Raw genomic sequence first — 20,872 nt, forward strand, 5'->3', positions numbered from 1 at the left:
TAATTGTAGAAGTGGTAAGATAAAGTTAGGTGCTTATATCTTTATAAATACAAGTGACCTGATTATTTTTTTTTTTAAAGGTGCTGATCATCCAAATGTCTTAATGTCTATACAGGAGCATTAAGAATCATGTAAATGTCAGGTCACTGTGATGTAGGTACCTAAATATGGACTCCATGTGCTGAGTGGTTCTTTTTCTGCCGGATATACCTGGCTTTTTTCACATGTTAGGACTTAGTTTGAAATTTGAAATTCCCCAGTGCAGTGTATGGTTTTCCCATATGTTTGCGCTGTTACTGCAGATTGGAACTTCCAAAACAGATGGCTTGAAGATTCTGAAGAACCAGACTTGGACACTGTCTCTTAAAAGTCTATGAAGAAACACTTTATTTAGTTGTTGTAATAGAGATGATGATTGGGTGTGGAAGAAGACTCGGGGGAGTAAAGTCCAGCCTTCTCTTGCTCCTCCCTCCTCCCACACTGATTACCTTATGTGCTCTTTTACTTATTCCTTTAAACAATTTCTGATTACTTTTGCTCTTTAAGGTTATTTTGTAGTATAAAACCTAGGGTCTCCTTTTTCCTTTTCTGTGTTAAATAGTAGGTTGTATTTGTCAACATTGATTTTACGTTCTGAGTTCAGATGACTAGTGAAAGACAAACAATATATTTTATTTTGAAGCAACGTTTCTTACAAAAATTTTTTTGAGGGATAAAGATGCATTACACATAATTCTGGGATCTTGGCTGATTTTTAGTATGTTGAAAAGTGGAAAGAGGACACGTAGGAAAGCTGTACCTCCTTGCCTGCTCTCATAGGCAATGAAAATGATTGATTGCTTGTCATGATCAGCTTCGCGTTTTCCTCTTATAAGAAGACCTTGGAGCTGCTGATTTCTTACTTCCAGTAGCTTAAATGGAAGCTGTTGAGACATTTCTTTTTCTGGCCTTAGGAAGAACTAAAATCTCCTTGTATTTACAAATTAGTCAGGAAAGAAGATTTGAGCGCTGCAGAGGCAACTTTTTCTAACTGTCCACTAATCGGTATAATCAAAGGAAGTTAAATAGCTTGCTTTAGAAGAAAGCTTGAGAGTGTATGGTAACAAAAACTGTAATGACAGCTTTTTCACAATTAGCAGCTCTTTTCTTATGTGGTGCTTCTCAGACGAGTTTTCAGGGGTAAAAATGGAAGAGAATGGAGATGACTGGCCAGCCTAATGCATGATGATAATTGCTAGTAGATAAAAAGAAGTGGTCACTCAAGCTTCCTTATCTCTATAGGAGGTCAGTATAACTGCATCTTAACCATAATCCTGCCACTCTTTAATTCTTGGAGCATCTGCTGCTTCTGGGAAAAGAAGTATTTATTGCAACATATTTCCAAGGAAAAAATGGGATTTTGAATTTATCCTTTCTCATCTGATCCAGTTCTCTTGGAACAGATACATCCCCAGCAAATCCTACAAAAGACTGCTTCAAACACAGCAGAAAGTACAGACTAACCAACGTTTTCTAATTAAAAAAACCCTCAAAGGTCACTTTGATGAGATTTACACCATCACATTCAATTCATTAAACTAAAACTCTAACAGTTCAGAAGGGTCTATTAGGTGACTGCCTGTCTGTTGTCTCCTGCTGTATCTGAATCCCTTGCAAGGAAGAGAAAAAGGGGACAGCATTTGTGTTTTATAAGGTAGCACATGTCATAGCTGTGAGCTGGGGGATCTGTTGTCCTAGTCTTGTGCAGGATTTATTTCCCTATACTGAGAAAGCCAAGTGAGAATACTCACAGAGAATATAAACTTGTTTTTTTTCCCGGGTTGTTTTTTTGCTGTGTTGTTTTGTTTTGTTCTAGCTGTGCTCCTGTAGTCCAAGGCCACCTCCAAGGCTTCCCACTCCCTGAGCTGAATGGCCGCAGGCAGCTCATTATCATGACTTGTGTTGCTGTCTTCAGCATTTTAAAAAGTCTTTTTCTATTTCTTCAGCAATAAGAGTGTAGTCATCTGCACTGTGACTCTTAACCCTTTTAAAAAGAACTTCTCTAGAAATCGTCCATCAAGGGCCTCAGCGTGGGCTGTACGTGTTCTTGCTGTAAAACGAGCACACCACCTAAGCTGACAAGTACCTGGAGAAAACTGTAGTTGCTAATATGTGCTGGCAGGGTCCCTAACCAGGGTGCTGCTGTGGATTCTCACCCTGGCTTTATTGCAAGAGTATTGAGAAATAGAACAGAAGATTTCAGTTGGAAGGGACCTACAATGATCAACTAGGCCAATACTAGGAAAGTTGCTCTAATTCTGTCCTTTCTTTTCCCGTTCTATACTGTCTGTCTCTTTTCTGGCAATTCACCCTTTAAAATCTTTTAGATTCAGCCTGACATAGGTTTACTGGAGAGGCTAATGAGGCTGCCCTGGCCTTCAGTGCTGCCCAGAGTAGGATATGTTTTAAGGTGATGGGATGCCGTTTTGTGTACTCACCTGTACAGCCCTCCATCCCATTCACAGCCACCCTGCCAGACACCTCTTTTTATTTTCGTATTTGAATCCTTGTAAATACTGCAGGAATTAAAATACAGCATGCTAGTTTATCCTCAACTGCAAAACATCATTTCTGTGTGATGAGTAGGTAAGTTTAAGTTGTGTGTGCAGAACAAGACCCTGCTGCAAGCAGGCTGCACTGCTACGGGTCTCACTTGCTCAGCAGTGGGAGTGCTGCCCAGGCACAGCCATCCTACAAAACCAGCAATAGCCATCAGTCGTGGCTGCTTTGGCAGTATCAGTCATTGAATTCAATAGTGATGTGGTCTTTCTGCCTTTTGTATTAAATGTAAGTACTGGGCTGTAGCCTAGGCCTGTGGAAACTTCAGATCAGCTTTCTGAAGATCTCGCTGTTTTTTCTGGATGATTCTGCTTTGAGGTGGTTGATTCATGAGTAGAAAGAGATTTTCACCACTTCAGAAGTGTGGGTTTCGTGTTTGCCATATCCTGGAGATCGGTGTCATGGCAAGGGTGGCTGAACCTTGTGTGGAACTCTTGATCTGTCATAATTTATTACTTGAAGTATTAGAGCAAATCATCATGGATTTCATTCTGATTTGATATACAGGACCAAAGCCTAGAACAGAACTGTTGTATATGTAATTCTATGGAGAAAAGCAGGTTTTTGAAGAGGAATAAGGCCATCAGTGTGCTTTAATCCCTACATCATTTTAAAGTGCTTTTTCCTTGTTCAGATGTTTGGAAAATATGGGTGAATTGACATGATTTTTTTTTTTTTTTATTTTTCTGGATTTTTGCTGTTAGTGGAAGAGAAGCAGGTGGCAGGAGATACAGCTGTAGCTCCTTGCTCGCTTTCTTACTAACTTCGGCACAAACTAGAGAAGGAGTTGCTGGAAGAATTTAGGGCAATGATACATTGCTGATTGTTCTTTAGATGCTTGAAATGAACAAGTGTTTAGTAAGGTAGCAATTAAGGACTGACTGACAATAACGTGCTTGTTTGTCTTTAAAGTAATAACTTGTTTAATGAAGGGTTTACAACAGCATTTAGGTTTTGTGCATAACGTTCAGATGAGATGTGTTGTGTGTTCTGATGAATATGGATAAATTGAATAAACCAAGGGGAGGATTTTTGAGATAAATTTAAACCGTCTTGGACTCCCTTTGTCTTGAGGACGTCTGTGCCAAAGCACAGACAGGATAGGCAGGGTAGCTTAACCTACCAGCTGTGCTGCTTGCCGTTTGTAGCCAGACTGTCGCTAGCCAGCGAGCTTCTTAGTTTTTCCACTGGCACAGTACACAGCAGGCACTGCTCTGGGGATGAATGTTCAGACTCTTGCTGTTTTGGTAGAGTGGGAATAATGTTGCTCAATGTTACTTCGCATTACTGGAAAATGCAAATTCTGAGGAATAAATCCCATTCCTAAAGATGAATTCATGTATTCACTTTCCAATCTCATGACATTGAGTGGCTTTTTGGGGGGAAATGCTTGTTTGAAAATATAAAGGGTAAAAAAGATGTATTATGGACTTGATCACTTTATGTGTTTCTGAGTAATGGGAAGACTAATGTTGCATCAAATCTTCTATATCTACTGCTCATGTTTACCTGTCTCTTTGTGCTTATAATAAAATCTCAAACATCTGTTATTTTAGGAACTGTGTTAATGTTCCAACATACGGTACCACAGATACGAGCTGATCATGTCAGAAGCCTTAATATTTTTCACTTTTTTGTCTTTTCTACTTTTAAAAAATGAGAAACAGAGGATATTAACAGAGTATTGGGTTTCTTGATTGCTGTGAGGAATATTAAATTATTGTCTACTTTTATACAAAGAATTACTTCTGTGTTGACTTTAATGGGATTAGTCACTGTGCAGAGCTTACAAAGACACTGGTGATTTGCATCAATTCTATCCAATTCAGTAATCCATTTGATTCATCTCAATTATTTGATTCATTTCCTTTCAGAAAGAAAATACAGAAAATAATACCCCAATGGTCATGCCTTCTTTCAAACAGTCAATATGCAATGAGACTTCCTCAGCCTCTTCATTTGAAACAAAGTGCAAGCAGGTTTAGCTTCACCTCTTTAAGAACTTAATGGACACCCATTCTGCAGGACTCTAAACCGTGTAAAAATGTTGAAAATTAATTTTTTTAACTGAAATTTAAAAGTGAAAATGACAAGGATAAGCCGTGAGAGTTTGTATTGCCTCCCCCTGTTCCCAAAATACTTAATAGAATAATGAAACTGGGAAAAACTACTGAGGTAAAACATCATAAAAATTGTTTTCTTTGTGATAAGCTTTTTGCACGTACAGCTTCTAGATCATTTTACTTACTTTCCTGGTCCTCATATGATGGTAATTCTTTTCCATGTATGATGTTTTTGATTGTGCATGTGTGTACATATGCCTTTTTTTACTCATAGTTTCAGTCCTTGCTTGTCAAAATTTGAAGCAGCTCTGTAGCATGTCCTGTTTCTTCGTCTGTGGAATTGGAAGCATCTTAAATCTGATTGCTGTTCCCTGAACTAACTCTTAACTTTATAAAATCTTTCTACAGTTCTGCAGTCATAGAGTTCTTGGGTTTCATTGTTTATCCTCTGTGGTTTCTTCTTTAGCTTATATAAGGACGTACAGTTTCACTGGATTTATTTACCTCTCCATTTCAATTTTTTTATAAAGTGAATGCACCAATCTGTCTGGTGTCCTGTGGGAAGGGATGTCCAGTAGCCAAATGTAGAAGTGGGATATGCTTTGTGCAGACATTTTGTTCTCATTTACAGCATTGCACTATGGAGAAACGACTGTCTTTAGTATTGCATTCTATGTGTATATGTTCTTGTCTCAGCCATGAAGCTGAAAGAGGAACATATTTGGACTAAATGAATCAAAGATTAAACTTACGGATATCCTAGCTTTTTTATTTATTGCAGGTAATTAAAGTGTATAGTGAAGATGATAGTAGCAGAGCTTTGGAAGTACCAAGTGATATAACAGCCAGGGATGTATGTCAGCTGTTGATACTGAAGAACCACTATATTGATGACCACAGCTGGACTCTGTTTGAACAACTTACCCACACAGGTTTAGGTAAGACTAATACTATACAATGGTATGGCAGTAAATAAGGTGTTTGGTTTTCATTTTCACATAGAAGTGCGGTTGTAATACAAAGGCTTGGAACCAAAATGCTGGGAGGGCTTGTGTGAATTTGTTCATTTGGGGGTTTGTTGCTTCTGTTTCTCTTTTTTTGAAGGAAGGCATAGCTATAAAGTACATTTTGTCATAGTACACTTGCTTCACACTGCTTTATTTGCATCTGTAGGAGTGATTTGGAAGACACTGACCATTAAGGTTCTCACTACAAATTCTTCCTCTCTATTCCTTGCTTCTTGTTGGCAGGTTTTCCTCTTTTACTGGTATTTCCTGCTTATCTCTAGCAAGGCTTGGGCTATTTTCATTGCAAATAAAATCTTTGTTGCTCCCAGCACTCCGGAGAGAAATCTCTGACATCAAGAACAGAAATCAGTTACACAGTGCTATTCTACCTGGACAATACAACTCGGTCTTCAGAAACAACACCAGAGTAGGCTGTCAGTATTTTCCTTCAGTACAATCGGTTGGCCAGATTTGTTCTGAACATTGGGGCAGGACTACTTAAAAATCTGAACAAAACCATCATTCTAAACTTCCCAGTTATGGACCAGTGAACTCAGTTGAAATGACTTTATTCTTAGTATTTCAAGTCACTGGAAATTAAACACTCTGAATTCGTTCCACATCATCAGTGTTCCTTTAGTGTAGCAAAAAGCCTCTTTTTCTATTGTACAGTTTAAAAGGTGTAGTGTAGTCTTTGGTTTCAGATTACAACTAGAATTTTAATGGCTGATCTCTGTTCCTTTTTTGTAATATATAGACATAATTTTGCAGTATAAAACCACATTAAGGCAAATTAAATATAGGAAGAAAGCAGATGTTTGCAGAGAGGTAAACAGTGCAGAACACAGGAAGGACTTAACTCAGCAAAGGATGAGTTTAGAAGCCCACTGCTAGGCTGTAGCATTCAACTGATACTCTTATCAGACAATCTTACTTCATTTTACAGCACTGTGTTTCAGTACTGTATTGTGCTTGGTTTTGAATTATATCAGAAAAATCTACTAGAAGACAAACGCCATAAGAAGTCTGGTTTTAATTTCATGTCACTCAAAGTTTCCACATTATTCTTGAACTTTGGTACTGTACTAGAGTACTTCTTCCGCGACCTAAAGGGCAATTTCAGCTGGTAGTGCAAAGTGTGGCTTAAAAAGGAGGATGTTTTGAGGCCTTCTCACATTCTAAATACATGGAAAACTTGGAGTCTGTAATTCTTAGAAGAGACTGCACTGGTAACTGCTAACTCCAGCACTGACAATTTAAAAAAAACAAACCCACCACACACCACTAACAAAAAATCAAACACACACACACCACCCAATATTTATATATGGCTAAAAGCTATTGTTAAACTCCTAGTGTATGTATCTAGGAAGTCTGGACTGGTGCATTTGTGTAAAATAAACATGACTGTACATCTCTGGCTACACTGTGTTTAACAGCCATATTTTAAAGATGAACTACAAAAGCTAAAACTGTTTTCTGCCCTTTCCCGCTCCTTCATCCTATGAAGGCAGCCACAAACGTTTTTGAAATATTTTTCTTGCTTTGTAACATTTCAAAGATATTTATAACCTTTTGCACTGAATGTATCAGTTGTAAGATGCTTCCAGCTCAGAGTAAGGTCAGAGTTAAATCTGGGTCGAGGCTGTAAATGACTGACTGCTACAGAAAAGGAGGTATAAAAATGGCTTTAGACAACACTATTATATAAATAGTAGACGTGTTTTCTATATTTTATAGTGTGGCTCATGTTTAAGTAGTGTAGTAACTATTGAAGAAGACACTTCTGACAAACCATGCCAGAGCAATAGTGGCATTGTTTCTCCAGCTTTATTTATTTGGATGATACACTTTTTGTCAAATAGTGTGTTTTCTTCAATCTGAAGGATTTCTTGAAATATTTCAATATCAAATTATTAGTGAAGTTTCTTTTCCTAACATTCTGAAATTCTCAAAATTGCTGACAAGCAAGTCTGAAGACCTGCATTTACTGTACAGTTTTCTGATTGCTCCAGCTGCTTTGGGCATAATTTCAGAAAAAGATGAATTGTTCATTTTTAAAATAAAATTATTTCCTAGATTATGAGGATGCAATTCAACATTACTAGCCAAGGAAAGGATCAACTTGAGATATCTTTTAAACATAATAATAAAAAAAAGGATTTATTTCTATAAGACTGTTAGATCTGGTTTTGTTTGAAAGGTTTAACATATTGATCTTGACTTGCATTAAGTCTGTTCTTCAGCACTGGAAGAGTAGCATGAACAAATATTTTTAAAATTATTTAGTTTTGGACTGTCTGCTATTTATTATTCTGTTGTTTTATCCATGGAAATTTGGACAGCCTTTTCCTGCTTTCAAGTTAAATGAATGGGTATAGAAAGGAGAAGTACTGTGAGTGTCTGTGTAAATTCCAGTATGATGGGGATTAATAATTCATTCATCAATTAGTGAACATTTTCTTTAATATCTAACAGCTGTCTGAATACTCCTGAATTAGATATAATTGCATGAATCTTAGTGAGCTGAGCACAGCGTTCTGCTTTTAATCAAGACAGACGTTAATTACATCACCAGACTGTGCCTTCATTGTTGTGTGGAGATATCTGCATATGAAGGTTAAAAAAAAATAAAAAAAAAATCCCACCTAACCCAAAACATAAACCTATGGTCTGCATGTTCCTGTTTTCACAAACCTGTATGCCCTTTGGTGTGGAGCTATATTGTTGCGCATTGAGTGTGGTCGTGTCCTCACTGCATTGCATGGCAAGCGCTGACCAGGTGGTGCTGACGTGGGGCGAGTGGGCAGGTGAGATAGTTCCTCCACCTGCGCTGCTTCCCCGGCTGCTGGCTGGGGCACCCCATCTGCTGGCTGTGGGGCGCCCAGGCTGTGCACAGCCTGCTGCTGCTGCCTCATCACCAGGGATGCTCAGCCTTCCTACCCAACTCTGATGTTTCGCAGTACTCTGGGCTCTGTTTCGAATATCTGATGTACAACATCTATAACAGCACTATAAACTGCAATACATTTCAGAACTGTGCGCTTCTGGTGTGTGTCCTCTTTGTCCCAAGCTATTGAATTCAGAGAAATAGAACATTTTTTACCTGGTCTAAGATTACTGGAGGCAGCTGAGGTATGAGTAAATTTGGATGACACCATGTCATCCCTACCACCAGGTACCTTGGTGTTGGAGTCCCATACTTCCACTGTAATTGCCCTGTACAGGGCAGGCTGTGGAAACAGAACAGTTTTCCATAGCTCTTCTCCTTTTCAAGGAAAGTACTGTCTTCATCCCGGCATTTTTCCTTGTCTAGTGAAAATTTTTTTTGTGTTGACTGTAAACAGTTCTCCATCAGCTTCTGCAACTCAAAAGACTGCAGAGTTCCTCTCTGAGTAGGTGACGGTGCCTTGGCCAGGCACGTCATTGTTGTGTTTCAGTCTCATTTTGATTTCACTGTCTGCGTTCTTTTAGGTAGCCTGTGGGAAGGCTCACAAAGTACAGAGCAATGGATTTTCTGTTTATTTCCTTTAAATTTGGTTTCTCGCTGGGTGGTTAAAGAGGAGGCTATTTGAAATATGTTCTGTCAGGCACTTCAATATTAAATCTTCTTTCATATGCCTCAGTTACTTTCTGTAGTTAAGGAGAAGCTGTTTTGGACTGTAGCAGGTGCTCCTCATGTTAGACATAGTAGTGATAAAAGATGGTAGAGAGGAAGGTGGAAACTCTCCAGTCCATCTGGAAGAGAAAAAATGATCTAATTAAACCGAAGCTTTTTCATGGCAATATTTAGGGATTTGATTACAGGGCTGTGTTTGGAGGGCACTCATGTGTTTCAGTTCCTTCAAGTAAGTTGAATCAATCATAAAATATTCTGTGATGTCACACTTAAAAATAAATAACAGCATCCTTACCTATCCATTGGGGTGATGCAGAATGTCTTATTTTTGTACCAAGAAGTAAGTCTTGAGGAAATAGTATTTTCTTACATGTCACAATGCCAAACATTGAAGAGTTTTAAATGTCATCCCAGAGGAGCACTTCCTTTCTATAAAACTGAAAGGAAAAAAACCTTCTGGTTTTGAGTAAGAGCTTCAGATCTTTAGTGTCTCTTTACCCTTGCATCTGAAGAATGTGTTCTGCAGTAGAACAGCCTGTACAAGATTTTAAAATGCTCACTTTTCTTTCAGTATTTTTTGAGTATTTTTTGTTTTCTGAATTGCTTTATGTTTTTGTTTGCTTCATTTTATCTAGTTACAAAATGTATGTTTTGTGTAGTATTTTTAATCTCTGTCTTAATGGGCTCAAGAATGCGTTAAAATCAGTAAAAAAATGAGTTAAATTCAATGGAAGTTTCTCTTTGCCCTACTTGATCTGTAGATTATGAGAGTGCTTAATCTTCTGCTTGTTGTGAACTTGATATTTTCCTACTGAGCTAAAATTCAGCTCCATGAGCATATTGTCTGTAAATTTGCTAGCTGGAAACTTCCCGAAGAAGCTTACAGATTTGCAGGCTACAATAAGGCTGTTATCCACCAGACTGGACAGTGTGGCAGCATTAAAGAAGTGACTGGTGAAAGAAGTGGCAAGAGATTGATGAAAAGATCCTGTAGTTCTTAGAAGACTTTAATGATTTCAAATTTTTATCTCTTAGAAGGTTGTGCATGCTACACTTCATGAAAATTAGGTTCTTTGTTTAGCCAGGACCACTTACAAAAATTTACTGTTTATTTTAATTTAACCTTATGCTTACTTAAGTTTTTTAAAAATATATATACTATTCTTTTACCTGTTATGATTTTAAAAAAAAATTCTAACGGGCAGTTATATGAAAGCATCAACATTTATTTCAAGTATATCATAAGATCCCTTATGATAGTGCAATGAAGTAGAGAAAATGTGATCAGGAAATTGTGAGTTACATGGCTTTTGTAATATATTTTTAATTGCCTTTTCCCATTGAAACCATGATCAGAATTGGATGTTAAAACCCTGTAATTGTCAGGGACACAGAAGTTTAGATCTCAAACCTTTTCTTAACCTGTAATTCATTGTTGGAATGTAATTTAAATTTGGAGGTGTCAATGATAATTTAAATAAAATTACAACTTTGTTCAAATCCCATCTTATTCTCATTAGTTTGAGTCCGCAGCAAAGTACAATTAGCCACTAAAACTGTATACTCTTTTGGAAGCATGTTTATCTTTTTTTTTGTAACATGACTTCATAAGCTGCTGAAATTTATTTTAAAGAAAAGGTAGTACAAGTAGTCTTGTACAGAAATTATCCATAGTCTTTCAGGGTTTATGCTTAATTACCTGTACTATGACTAGTTCTATTGCATTACTGAGTATGCAACACATAAATATGCACAACACATCTACAGGAAAGTTCTTAAATTCTGTGTCTTTCCTATAAGTGTGTTTCATTTTGCTGTAAAATCAAAACATTCACTCAAGAATCTGAGTGGCAGAAGCAGTCTCAAGCAGGGAGAACACCAATTCTGAATGCCAGTGCTGTGGTACAAATAACTGAATTCTTTGCCTTTTCTTCTGCTCAACCGACTGCAAAGCCAAACTACACAGTAGGATTCATCTTGGAGGTTGGGGTTTTTTTGTTTTCTTTTTTTGTTGTTTTCCCATGGTTTACTTTTCCCATTCTTTTTATATATGCTAGTTCTATGACTGCTATAATTCTCAGTATTCTTGGGTTGTGCAAAAAACATTGAAATGCTGATATGCCCTAAGTTCATTTGCAGTTTTAGAAATGCCTCAGAACATAGTAGGGGCCTGGGGAGAAGAGACAAATTAATGCTTTTCTATATTGCAGATAACTTTCACTTTACAAATGATGCATTAGAGAAAGAAGTCTTAAGGAAAGGAACTTTAGATGTTCCTGACACCCCAGATGGGCTGAGTGAGTGGTTGAAACGCTCCTGCTGCCCCATGCAGCACACAGCAGGAACTGCCTGGCTTCTGCAGGGAGAACATGGGTTTGGCCATGAAATAGAATAAAGCCCTCAGCTGCCTCTGTAGAAGGAAAAAACAACAAAAAAACCCAAACAAACCCCCCATGTGTGACCTACCTCAGTAGCTGGACCCTACTGAAGTGGAACAGTAACTTGGTGTAACACGGACTTGATTAATGAACTTGTTCAAATTGCTTGTTTTATGTTTTGTATTCATTTAAATTCATTTAATTTAATAATATTTTTATTATCTGACCTTTGTGTTTTCACCTTCTACTCTTAGGCTCTTAGATGTAGGTTACATATTGGTGTTTTTGGTTTTTTTAAATTTGTTTGGTTTTTTTACAGGAAGAGCTATAGAGGATCACGAATTAGTGATGGAAGTCCAGTCAAACTGGGCAATGGAAGAGGAAAACAAACTGTATTTTAGAAAAAACTATGCCAAGTATGAGTTTTTTAAAAGTCCACTGGTAAGTCCTAACATTATATCTGTGAAGTGGTGCAAATGCTGTTGCTGCAAAATAGTCTTTTCTTTTATGCAGATAGGCAGAGTGTAAAGCTGTTAGTGTAACGTGAGTCAAAAACAATAATTGAAAGGGAGCATGTAGGATATATGAATATTGGTATATACATGAATAATTGTAGTGCATGTAACTGTTGGCTGGTTCTTTTGTTGCTATTGTAAATCATCCATGTTCGTACTTTTTTTGGGGGGGTGAAGCAGACAGACATAGGTTTGACTTTATTGACGTGTGCACACAGACCTGCAACAAAATAAAATTTTTGAATTTGAGTGAAGTTTCCATCAAGTTGCAACAAAATATGAAATAAAGCAGTGTGAGGAGGGACATCTGCAGCAAAGATGATTTAACTTTTAAAGTGAATGTCTAAAGTTATGGCTCAGCACTGCCCAGTGGCAGCTTCTCACAGCGATTGCTAGATGACAATGACACAAAAGGCCATGAGCAGCTGTAACCTGTTAGGAGGAAGGGAAAGTGAAGCCAAAGTTAGCGTAAGGCAGGAGTGGAAAGAGAACAGGGACAACTCCTAACTCGAGGATGTTGCCAAAGGTTAATGCTGCTGATTGAGACCTTGGCTGATGGCAAAGACCATGGAAGCAGTCCTGGCTTACCATCTGGTTGCTGAAATGCATGGTGTATTGGGATCACTCCTAATGCTGACTCTTGTAAAGTCAGCTCTTTTCAGATGCCAAAGCGAGAAATAGGAGAAATATGTGAGGACTTGAAAGGTGAAAAGTGGAAGGGAACTCAAATTATGTACCTGTGGAAAGGGTGAAAAAGTAAATATTAAGATACAAAAATAGGTAAGAGATCTGAGGATTTTTTCTTGCCCAAACTGTGTTTCACTGGACGAGTCCTGTACTCCCCTGACAGGGAGATATCACTGTGCTAGTGAAAAAGTCTGAACTTGAGATGCTGTACAGTTAGTAGAGAAGCTTTCGAAGAATAACTGTATTTGTGTACTGTTTAACCAGTGGGTGGAACCAGCAGTGGAGCGTGGCAGACATGCATCTATGACCAGCATGAAAAGCTGTGGCTAATCCAAGTCCTGTTCCTGTTAGGTCATTCTTCTGGGTGCTGTGGTTCCACATGTAGTAAGAACGCTTTATCAGAAATGAGTTAATATGAATTAACCCTACCAGCAGTTCAGGTTTTTTTTAAAATTAAAGTCAGTGAACGTTGGATGGTCAAGGGAATATTAGCTTCAAACTTGTCAAAGCTTTGAAAAAACTTTGGTAGCAATGGTCAAACTCTTGGTGGGTTCATATCTGCGCGACTGTATTGAACTTCACAGCTGCAGATCTGTCCCCTGAATTACCCCCTGGACTTACCTTTGTAATGAAATTGGCACTTTAAACATGGACTTCTTCACCACACCATACTGAGATAGTCAGATTTTGATGTTAATTCATATTCATATCACATGAAATGGACAACAGAACAAAACCCCGAGAGGACCTGTTCTCTATCACTGGAAGTTAGGAAACACCACCAAGGGCCAAGTACTGCAATATGACTTGCACTGGTGTATGAAACCCTCTTGCTTCCAGAGACCACTCATGTTCTCTCAAATTCTAAGCTGTTCAGCAAATACTATATAGGATGTTATAAATTTAGGAATGATACTAAGGTAAGCTTTAATTATTGGATCAGAGAATCTGCTGTGTCTTGTACTGCACTGATAACTATAATTTTACATCCAAAAGGGGTAGGAAGTTGTTTTTTTTTTAATGGAACTTTGATACAAATTATTATTGTTACAGAGCTTTTTTCCAGATCATATGATATCTTTTCCAAGTGAGACCAATGCAGCTGTAAGCCACTCTGGGATATTGCAGGTATGTAGTCTTTGAATGAAGATGAGCCAGTAGAGCTCAGAATTTTCTGTTGCCCATGTTGTATGAGCATCATTCTTTGTCACTGTTGAATCTGTTGCTGGGTTCTGAATAACTCATACCGTGGTTAATAACTTTTTTCCCTATGAGATATGATGTGACCCTTCCAGACAGTTATTATATGACCACACTTGGAAACTTGCACATTCTTTCAGAGTCAAAGACTGCTAAACCAGACAAAATGCAGTAAATATGGTTGATATCTTTATTTGGTCTTTCAGGTGAAAGACCCTGTTTCCTTAAAAAGGTGAAGTGCTGCATTACTCAGTATGTAGTTAACAGAAGGCCTTGGTTGAATACTGAGGAACTGGTAATGTGTTACAAATAGATACAAAAAAAGAGTTAAATGGTTAAACTTAAAAATTTAGAATATAAAATTTAGACTGACTAGTATGATTTGTTAGCTTGAAGGCTACTGTAGCCTTCGAAAAAGAAATATAGTAGGTCACTCTTTGTTAGTCATCTTTTAAGTGGACATAAGAATTTAATTTACAGTGGGAATAATTTCACAGAATGACCATATCAGGGATCATCGTCTTAATTCTCAAAGAGGGGAAAAATGAGTAATAAAGGTGGAAACATACACATCACTCTTGTTTGCTTGTCACTAGAAAAATTAATTAATAGAAGAACTTTCACTGGTCTTAAGACAACCGCCCTATGTGTGGGTTTTGGGGATAAAGAATGATTGGAAAGGCAACAAAATAACACAAGATATTTAAGGCAGAACTAAAAAAAATAAAGAAATGACAGGGTTTTTTTTTACATCTTTATAATAGATGCATAATCTTAGCATCTGTATAGCTTAACACCCATAGGTAAATGAAAAGCATTCAAAGAACTAATTCTAAAAGCATTCTTCTGCATTCAATAGTTATATCCTTACAGAAGCAGATGTCAGCAGGTTAAGATTACCCCAAATATAGTAAAAAAATGTTTCAAATTAAATTTCATTAACACATGCTATATACTATAAATCATTTTTACAAACCTAAGTAAAAACTTTGTAATTTCAAAAGATGTTGCATATCTAATGAAAATTGGTTCCCTTTTGCTACCTAAATAGCAAATAGATTTTGCAGTCTAACATAAACATTTAATTTAGAGAATCTTGTCCTCTGTGTTAATGGAACATAGTATTTTTTGCTCACAAGTATAATTTGGTAGTTTGAAAAAAATAATAAAGACTTCTATAATGAAACTCTTTGCCATGTACTTTTGCAAAGAACTTCCTTAAGGCCATATTGTGATACATAGAATGTGTGCAGACCTTGTGGGTAAGATTAGGAATCGTTCTAAATATGTATAGTTATATCCCATTTTAATAGCTTGAAGAATTTGTTGCGAACTCTCCTCTGTTGCTATTTTATGTTGTATTATCTGTTTAATTGTATTTTGTCAAATGAAACTTACTAGGCACAAAGTAGAGAATCCCTTTGTGGATTGTGCAGCCGTTATGCACATTTCAGCAGAAGCCGATGGGTAAATTGTTTACAGTGAGTTGCTATTTCCTTGGAAACTTTCATTAAGACAAGTTAATGGGCTTGCATTATTATTTGTGATGTGCTTGGTCAAGTATCAAGAGAGACATTACTTTTAACAACTCAATGCTTACAAGTGATTAAAAAATCACTTGTGATACTTTTATAGCTTTTTGTGGATTGAATTGTAAGCAAGTAAAATGTTTTTCAAGTATGTTTTTCTTGACTTTCATTGAAAGTGAGAGTTGAGTATTTTGGCTGATGACTTTAAATCAGAGCATATAAACATCCTCAAAACCAAGAAAAAGTTTACCTGTCTTCTACCCATTTAGTATGTGCTAAGTAAAATTACTAGGTCTGACATGTACCAAATGTCTATGTATACCAGAGAGGTTTAATCTCTGCCATGAAAATCTTTAACCTAAAAAGAAGTGTGTCACTATATCGCTTACAGTATGGCTGCTCTGAGATAGAACATTGTTAAGTACATGTCTAGTGGTAGACAGTATAGAATCAAACAAATCATTTAGGTTGGAAAGGGCCTTTAAGGTCGTTCAGTCCAACCATTAACCCAACACAATGAAGTCCCCCACTAAACCATGTCCCTAAGTGCCACATCTACAAGTCTTTAAATACCTCCAGGGATAATGACTATGGATCATTTAGAACTTGCTTTAGGTTATATTTGCAAATTGGATGTTTTAAAATATATAAAAAATGAATGTAGTATGGAGATTTTAATCTGAGGCCTCTCCCCATAGTAATGAATTTTTTTTTTTTTCTGAATTTGGGATGGCTTCGGTGATTGCTTTTGGAGAATTAACAACTTTCACAGGTGGGCAACAAATTAATTCACTTGGTATGTGAAACTGTTGTTCAATGTGATTTTAAATGGGGCTTGTGACTTGTTTAAAACAAGCCCTACTGGAGCAACTCTTATTTCAGATGTACTTGTGCATACTAGATCTTTTTATATTCTTATTCATGAAAGCATTTCAAATGAATAGACTGCACAGCACAGAGTTGACAGAATTGAGTCCTCCTGAGTTAGTAGGTGAAATCCTAACCTCACTGAAGTCAATACATATTTTTTTTTTATATTACCTTGAAGGATCAAAATTTTATCCTGAGTTTCTTTTGTTTTCTTTTTGCCTGTGAATAACATTTCTCTGATTTTTTAAGCCTGTTTTTTTAATCTTTAATTATATATGTACCAGATTTTTTTTCACTATGAAGTATGTCAATCAGTGTTTTAAATTTAACAGTGATGTCTTCAAAATAGAAGATTGAAATTACTTGGGTAATTACACTTTTTTTCTGGTTTTGCTTTAAGAGTAGATCTATTCGCCTCCCCTCCTCCTCCTCCTTGTTTAATAAATGCAATTGATATTCAGGTTCTGTAGGTAGATTTGAAGTTCAGAGTTCAAGTCTTCTATTGACCAATTTGGCTGCTTCTTTCTTATAGCTTTTTACGTGTAACGTGAATACATTAAAAAAAGCTATTGGAGATAGCGCATCTCCAAGCCATCTTCGAGCAATGAAAAAAACCTTGCACCTGCTGTAGAATATATTAGAAGAGGGAACATATGTCTGTCTTAAATAAAGATAAAAAAATGTTATATACACAAAAATTAAGTTAAAGACAGAAAAGGATTACCAAGAAAAACACACATAATCTTGTGAAAGGTAGAGTTACTGACAGCGTCTTTTGCTTTTGCCTTTTCCCCATTCCTATCTCTTGCCCCATGTCCGTAGTTGTTCCTGTTTTCTGCCTTCACCGGTCTAAGATTCAGGCTTTCATTTCTTTAATCTCTCTGTCACAGCAAGTCCCTCTTTTCCTGAGTAGTTCCTCATCTGACTCTATTCCAGTCTTCAGGCTGAAATAGCCATGCACTGAATTTCAGTCTCCTGTCAATCTCCTAGGTCTGTTTTGGTCTGCCTGTTGCCTTTCACCACCCTCCACTCAAGACTTTTCTGGCTTCTCTCCCAGTCTAAACCCCTGAGATTGACTGGAGTCTATAGGAGACAGTGCTGAGACTCAGTATCAGTTCATCATTGGAATTACTTGGCGCCCTCAAAATTTATCTGCAGGTTCAGGAGAAAATCCTGCTCATTCCCAGTAGCACTGGGCTGGATCACGGCTGGCTGTCATGACGCCTTTGAAGTAATCAGTCATCAAATTCAAACTTGATTCACAGTCTTAGGAAAATGTTGGCTTCTTTAACTCTCAAAAATAGCGTGGAAGTGCTCGAGAAGCGTTGGCTCCACTACTGCAACCATTCTTTCATTGAAAATGTTGAAGGTGCAGACAAATAAGCTGTACAGTTAGGAGTGCAGCTCTCAGTCTTTATTACATTCAGCGACATCTAGTATTTCTCCATTTTTTATGATGAGTGCAATGTTTTTCCTGTTCTCTTTTTTTTTTTCTCCACTTGTTTATTGGTTTAATTCTTTGTTTTGATTTTGGTTTATTTTTCACAACAAAAGACATCTATTTGTTTTTTTGTTCAGGTTGGTTTTAAATTGGTTGGTTTTACAGCTAATCAAATTGTAGTCACGTCCTTGGTGTGTCACGTATTAGTATCTGAAAGACATGGTGAAGTTTGACACCACCCTACATATCATGATATATATTTTATTGCATGGGGGAGAGTGTGCAAGCTTATTTCTGCATATTGTGTGACTCCCCACTTCTTCCTATATTAAGGACTTCTCTTATTTTTCTTGGTTTTGTCTTAATTTGATTACCTTTTATCTGCATAAACAGGTTAAAAAACCGAAAAAAACAAAAAAACCCCAGCAAACCAAGCCAACCACAAAAAACTAAACGAAAACCAACCCACAACAAAAAACCCAAGGAAGCTGTCTTTTCTGTCTTTAGTTCTAGGTGTTTATTACAGACATTCAGTGCTCACTGTGAAATATTTTTACTGCTCATTCCTTCTGACAGTTAATGGTTTTGACTACAGCTTGTTCATGTTATATTTTCTCACACAGTCCTCAGCTGTCTTAGAAAGAAAAAGATGGATCTAGGATTGCCTTTTTCCTAGCATTATTACTACTTTATTTTAACTCACAGCATGGGTACAACAGTGACTGCTGAAGCTGAGCTTTGTATTGCTTATCCACTTTGGTCTGCTGAATAAGAAAAGTGTTTTTCATGACAGCGCTTCTGGTTTGAAACTTATGGCAAAAATCCTGGGGAAGACACTTGTGCTGGCTGGGAGCCAACCACTTGTTGCATCTTCAGCAGAGACACTAAAGCCTAAAAAGATGCTCTTTTGTTTTTACGTACATTGACTCTTTTAGATTTTCCTTAAAGCTTCCATTTGACTTTTTGTTTACGGAGTTAAAATACTTTTTCAATTCAGCCTTTATATTCACCATCAGTGAACCTGTTAACACATGGCAAATTAGAAGATTAACAGGCTGGAACACCTACCAGGACCTACCTGTCTGCTTCAATGTGGCTGAAATAGCTTATGTTGCGTTTGCACGCAGCTGTGTGTCAGCAGCACTTATAGATAGATGGACCTAGTCCTATTGTAATTTAGCTATTCAGGTGAGTAGCTGTGAAGCTATTCATAATGCATGCCTGGTTGTGGACTAGTGCACTCCCTGTCCAATGAAGCCTGCCCATGTTGCTGCACTCACACCAGCTGAATTTAATTAGCTCAGGTTGGTCTACAGGTGGTACAGTATGCATCTGACTGCAAGGTAGGAAGGAAGGCAAGAAAAGTGAAAGAAACCTTGTGTATCTTGGTTGGACTACGTTATTTAGTGGCCAGAGATCTTGGTGTACTTCCAAAATCACGTTCACTTCATCATTTTGCTGCAGTCGGGTATTGGTCAGTCTGTCTCTCGCCTGGTAAACTGTTGCTTTGTGTCCTCAAATCAGATTTTCTGGTAGAGGCAGTGAACAGGAGGAAAATGCAGCAACGAAAGCTGCAGATATCAACCAGAAAATCCTTTGTTCCCTACCTCTGTATAAGCCTAGATAGCATCATAAATACTATTTATGATATGGCAGGCCAGCCTGGGGCAAGGTTCCTTGAAGAGCTTTGTAATAACATAGATTCTTTTGCATATATGGAAATTGAAGAATTCTAGGTTAAGATTTTTAGATGTGTCATAGTTTTGAGTAGTTCTTCTGGAAGAAGAGTAATAAAAATGCATTACATGGAATTAGAATAAAATTAACAGTTGCCAGCTTCTAGGAGGTCCTTCTGCAGGCTGTAGTTTGTTTTAGCAAAGTAATAGCTGTGTGGCACTGTGATGGTTCAAATGGCTAAAGAGAAGCCATTGAATATTTTGAGTAGAGGCAGGAGCTGTCTTGATAACTGGCTCAGCCTCTCCTGCTTTTGGTTCAACTAAAGCTCCTAAGGCTCCTACTTAAGCACCGCTTCAGGTCCTGAAACCTTTGTTCCCTCCTTTTGGAAATGGTAATATCTGCCTGACCTGCATGGTTTTGTGATTCAGATTTTGTGACTTGTTTACTGAATTAGTTTAAACTCAGATCCCTTTGCTGGTTTGTAACACAGTGGGGAGGAAGTGATGTAATTTTTTATTCTTGAATTGGTAGAATTGATTTGGATTTTTACATAAATAGGGTCTGAGACATGGGATCAGAACTTCTTACACTGGTTTTGCTGCTGAAGCCAACATACTGCATAACTAATGCTCTGCTCTCATTTCAAATTTTATGTTCCTTATATATATGTAACTTGCTTAGCATACCTTGGAGTTGTGTTAAATTCTACATACCTCAAATCAGAGGTACTCTTAATGGGATTAGATGCAATCATAACTGAATTACTGTAGTGTGGCAGTGGATTTAGGGGTTTATTCCCCTTAGTCGCATCTCAGTATGTTAATGAAACAGAAAGCTGGTTTCAGATAAAAAGAAAAACTCATGTCTGATATTTTCTTTCAGATGTTCCTAAGCTCCAGCACGTATCCTGAGATTCATGGTTATTTGCATGCAAAGGAGCAGGGAAAAAAATCGTGGAAAAAATTGTACTTTATTTTGAGAAGATCTGGCCTTTATTTTTCCACTAAAGGTACATCTAAGGTAAGGAAAGGAGAGGAAAAAAAAAAAAAAAAGGGAACTGTGAAGTTAAAGCAAATGTATATGTATTTATCATTTGTTGTAACAATAACCAAAATTTGAATTTCAACTTAAAGTGATAGAAAGGGGGAAAAAAATCAGGTATTTATTATAGAAAAACTCTAGAGAGATATTGAGATATAAAATTGGGAAAGTATTGTCTTAGAAACGGTAGTTTCTTTTTGCCTGATAACTTTGCTTCTTTCTGGTTAATGTTTTCTCAATCAGTTAA

At 37.2% G+C, this 20,872-nt stretch overlaps 1 protein-coding gene across 4 annotated transcripts in view; it reads left to right on the plus strand.

Annotated features, from left to right (window-relative positions):
• The window catches only part of GRB14 (growth factor receptor bound protein 14), a 67,278-nt gene that overhangs the window by 33,292 nt on the left and 13,114 nt on the right, over positions 1-20,872 (plus strand). For 2 of the 4 annotated variants that reach the window (XM_055812109.1, XM_027782719.2), the window contains exons 3-6: positions 5,425-5,599; positions 11,985-12,106; positions 13,921-13,995; positions 20,467-20,604. In XM_055812109.1, the coding sequence (XP_055668084.1) occupies positions 5,425-5,599; positions 11,985-12,106; positions 13,921-13,995; positions 20,467-20,604 (510 nt within the window). The remainder of the gene's footprint in view (positions 1-5,424; positions 5,600-11,984; positions 12,107-13,920; positions 13,996-20,466; positions 20,605-20,872) is intronic. The other 2 variants (XM_055812110.1, XM_027782723.2) reach the window with 2 other exon arrangements.

Source organism: Falco peregrinus, chromosome 8, assembly GCF_023634155.1.
Source record: "Falco peregrinus isolate bFalPer1 chromosome 8, bFalPer1.pri, whole genome shotgun sequence".
In the NCBI taxonomy this organism is placed as follows: domain Eukaryota; kingdom Metazoa; phylum Chordata; class Aves; order Falconiformes; family Falconidae; genus Falco; species Falco peregrinus.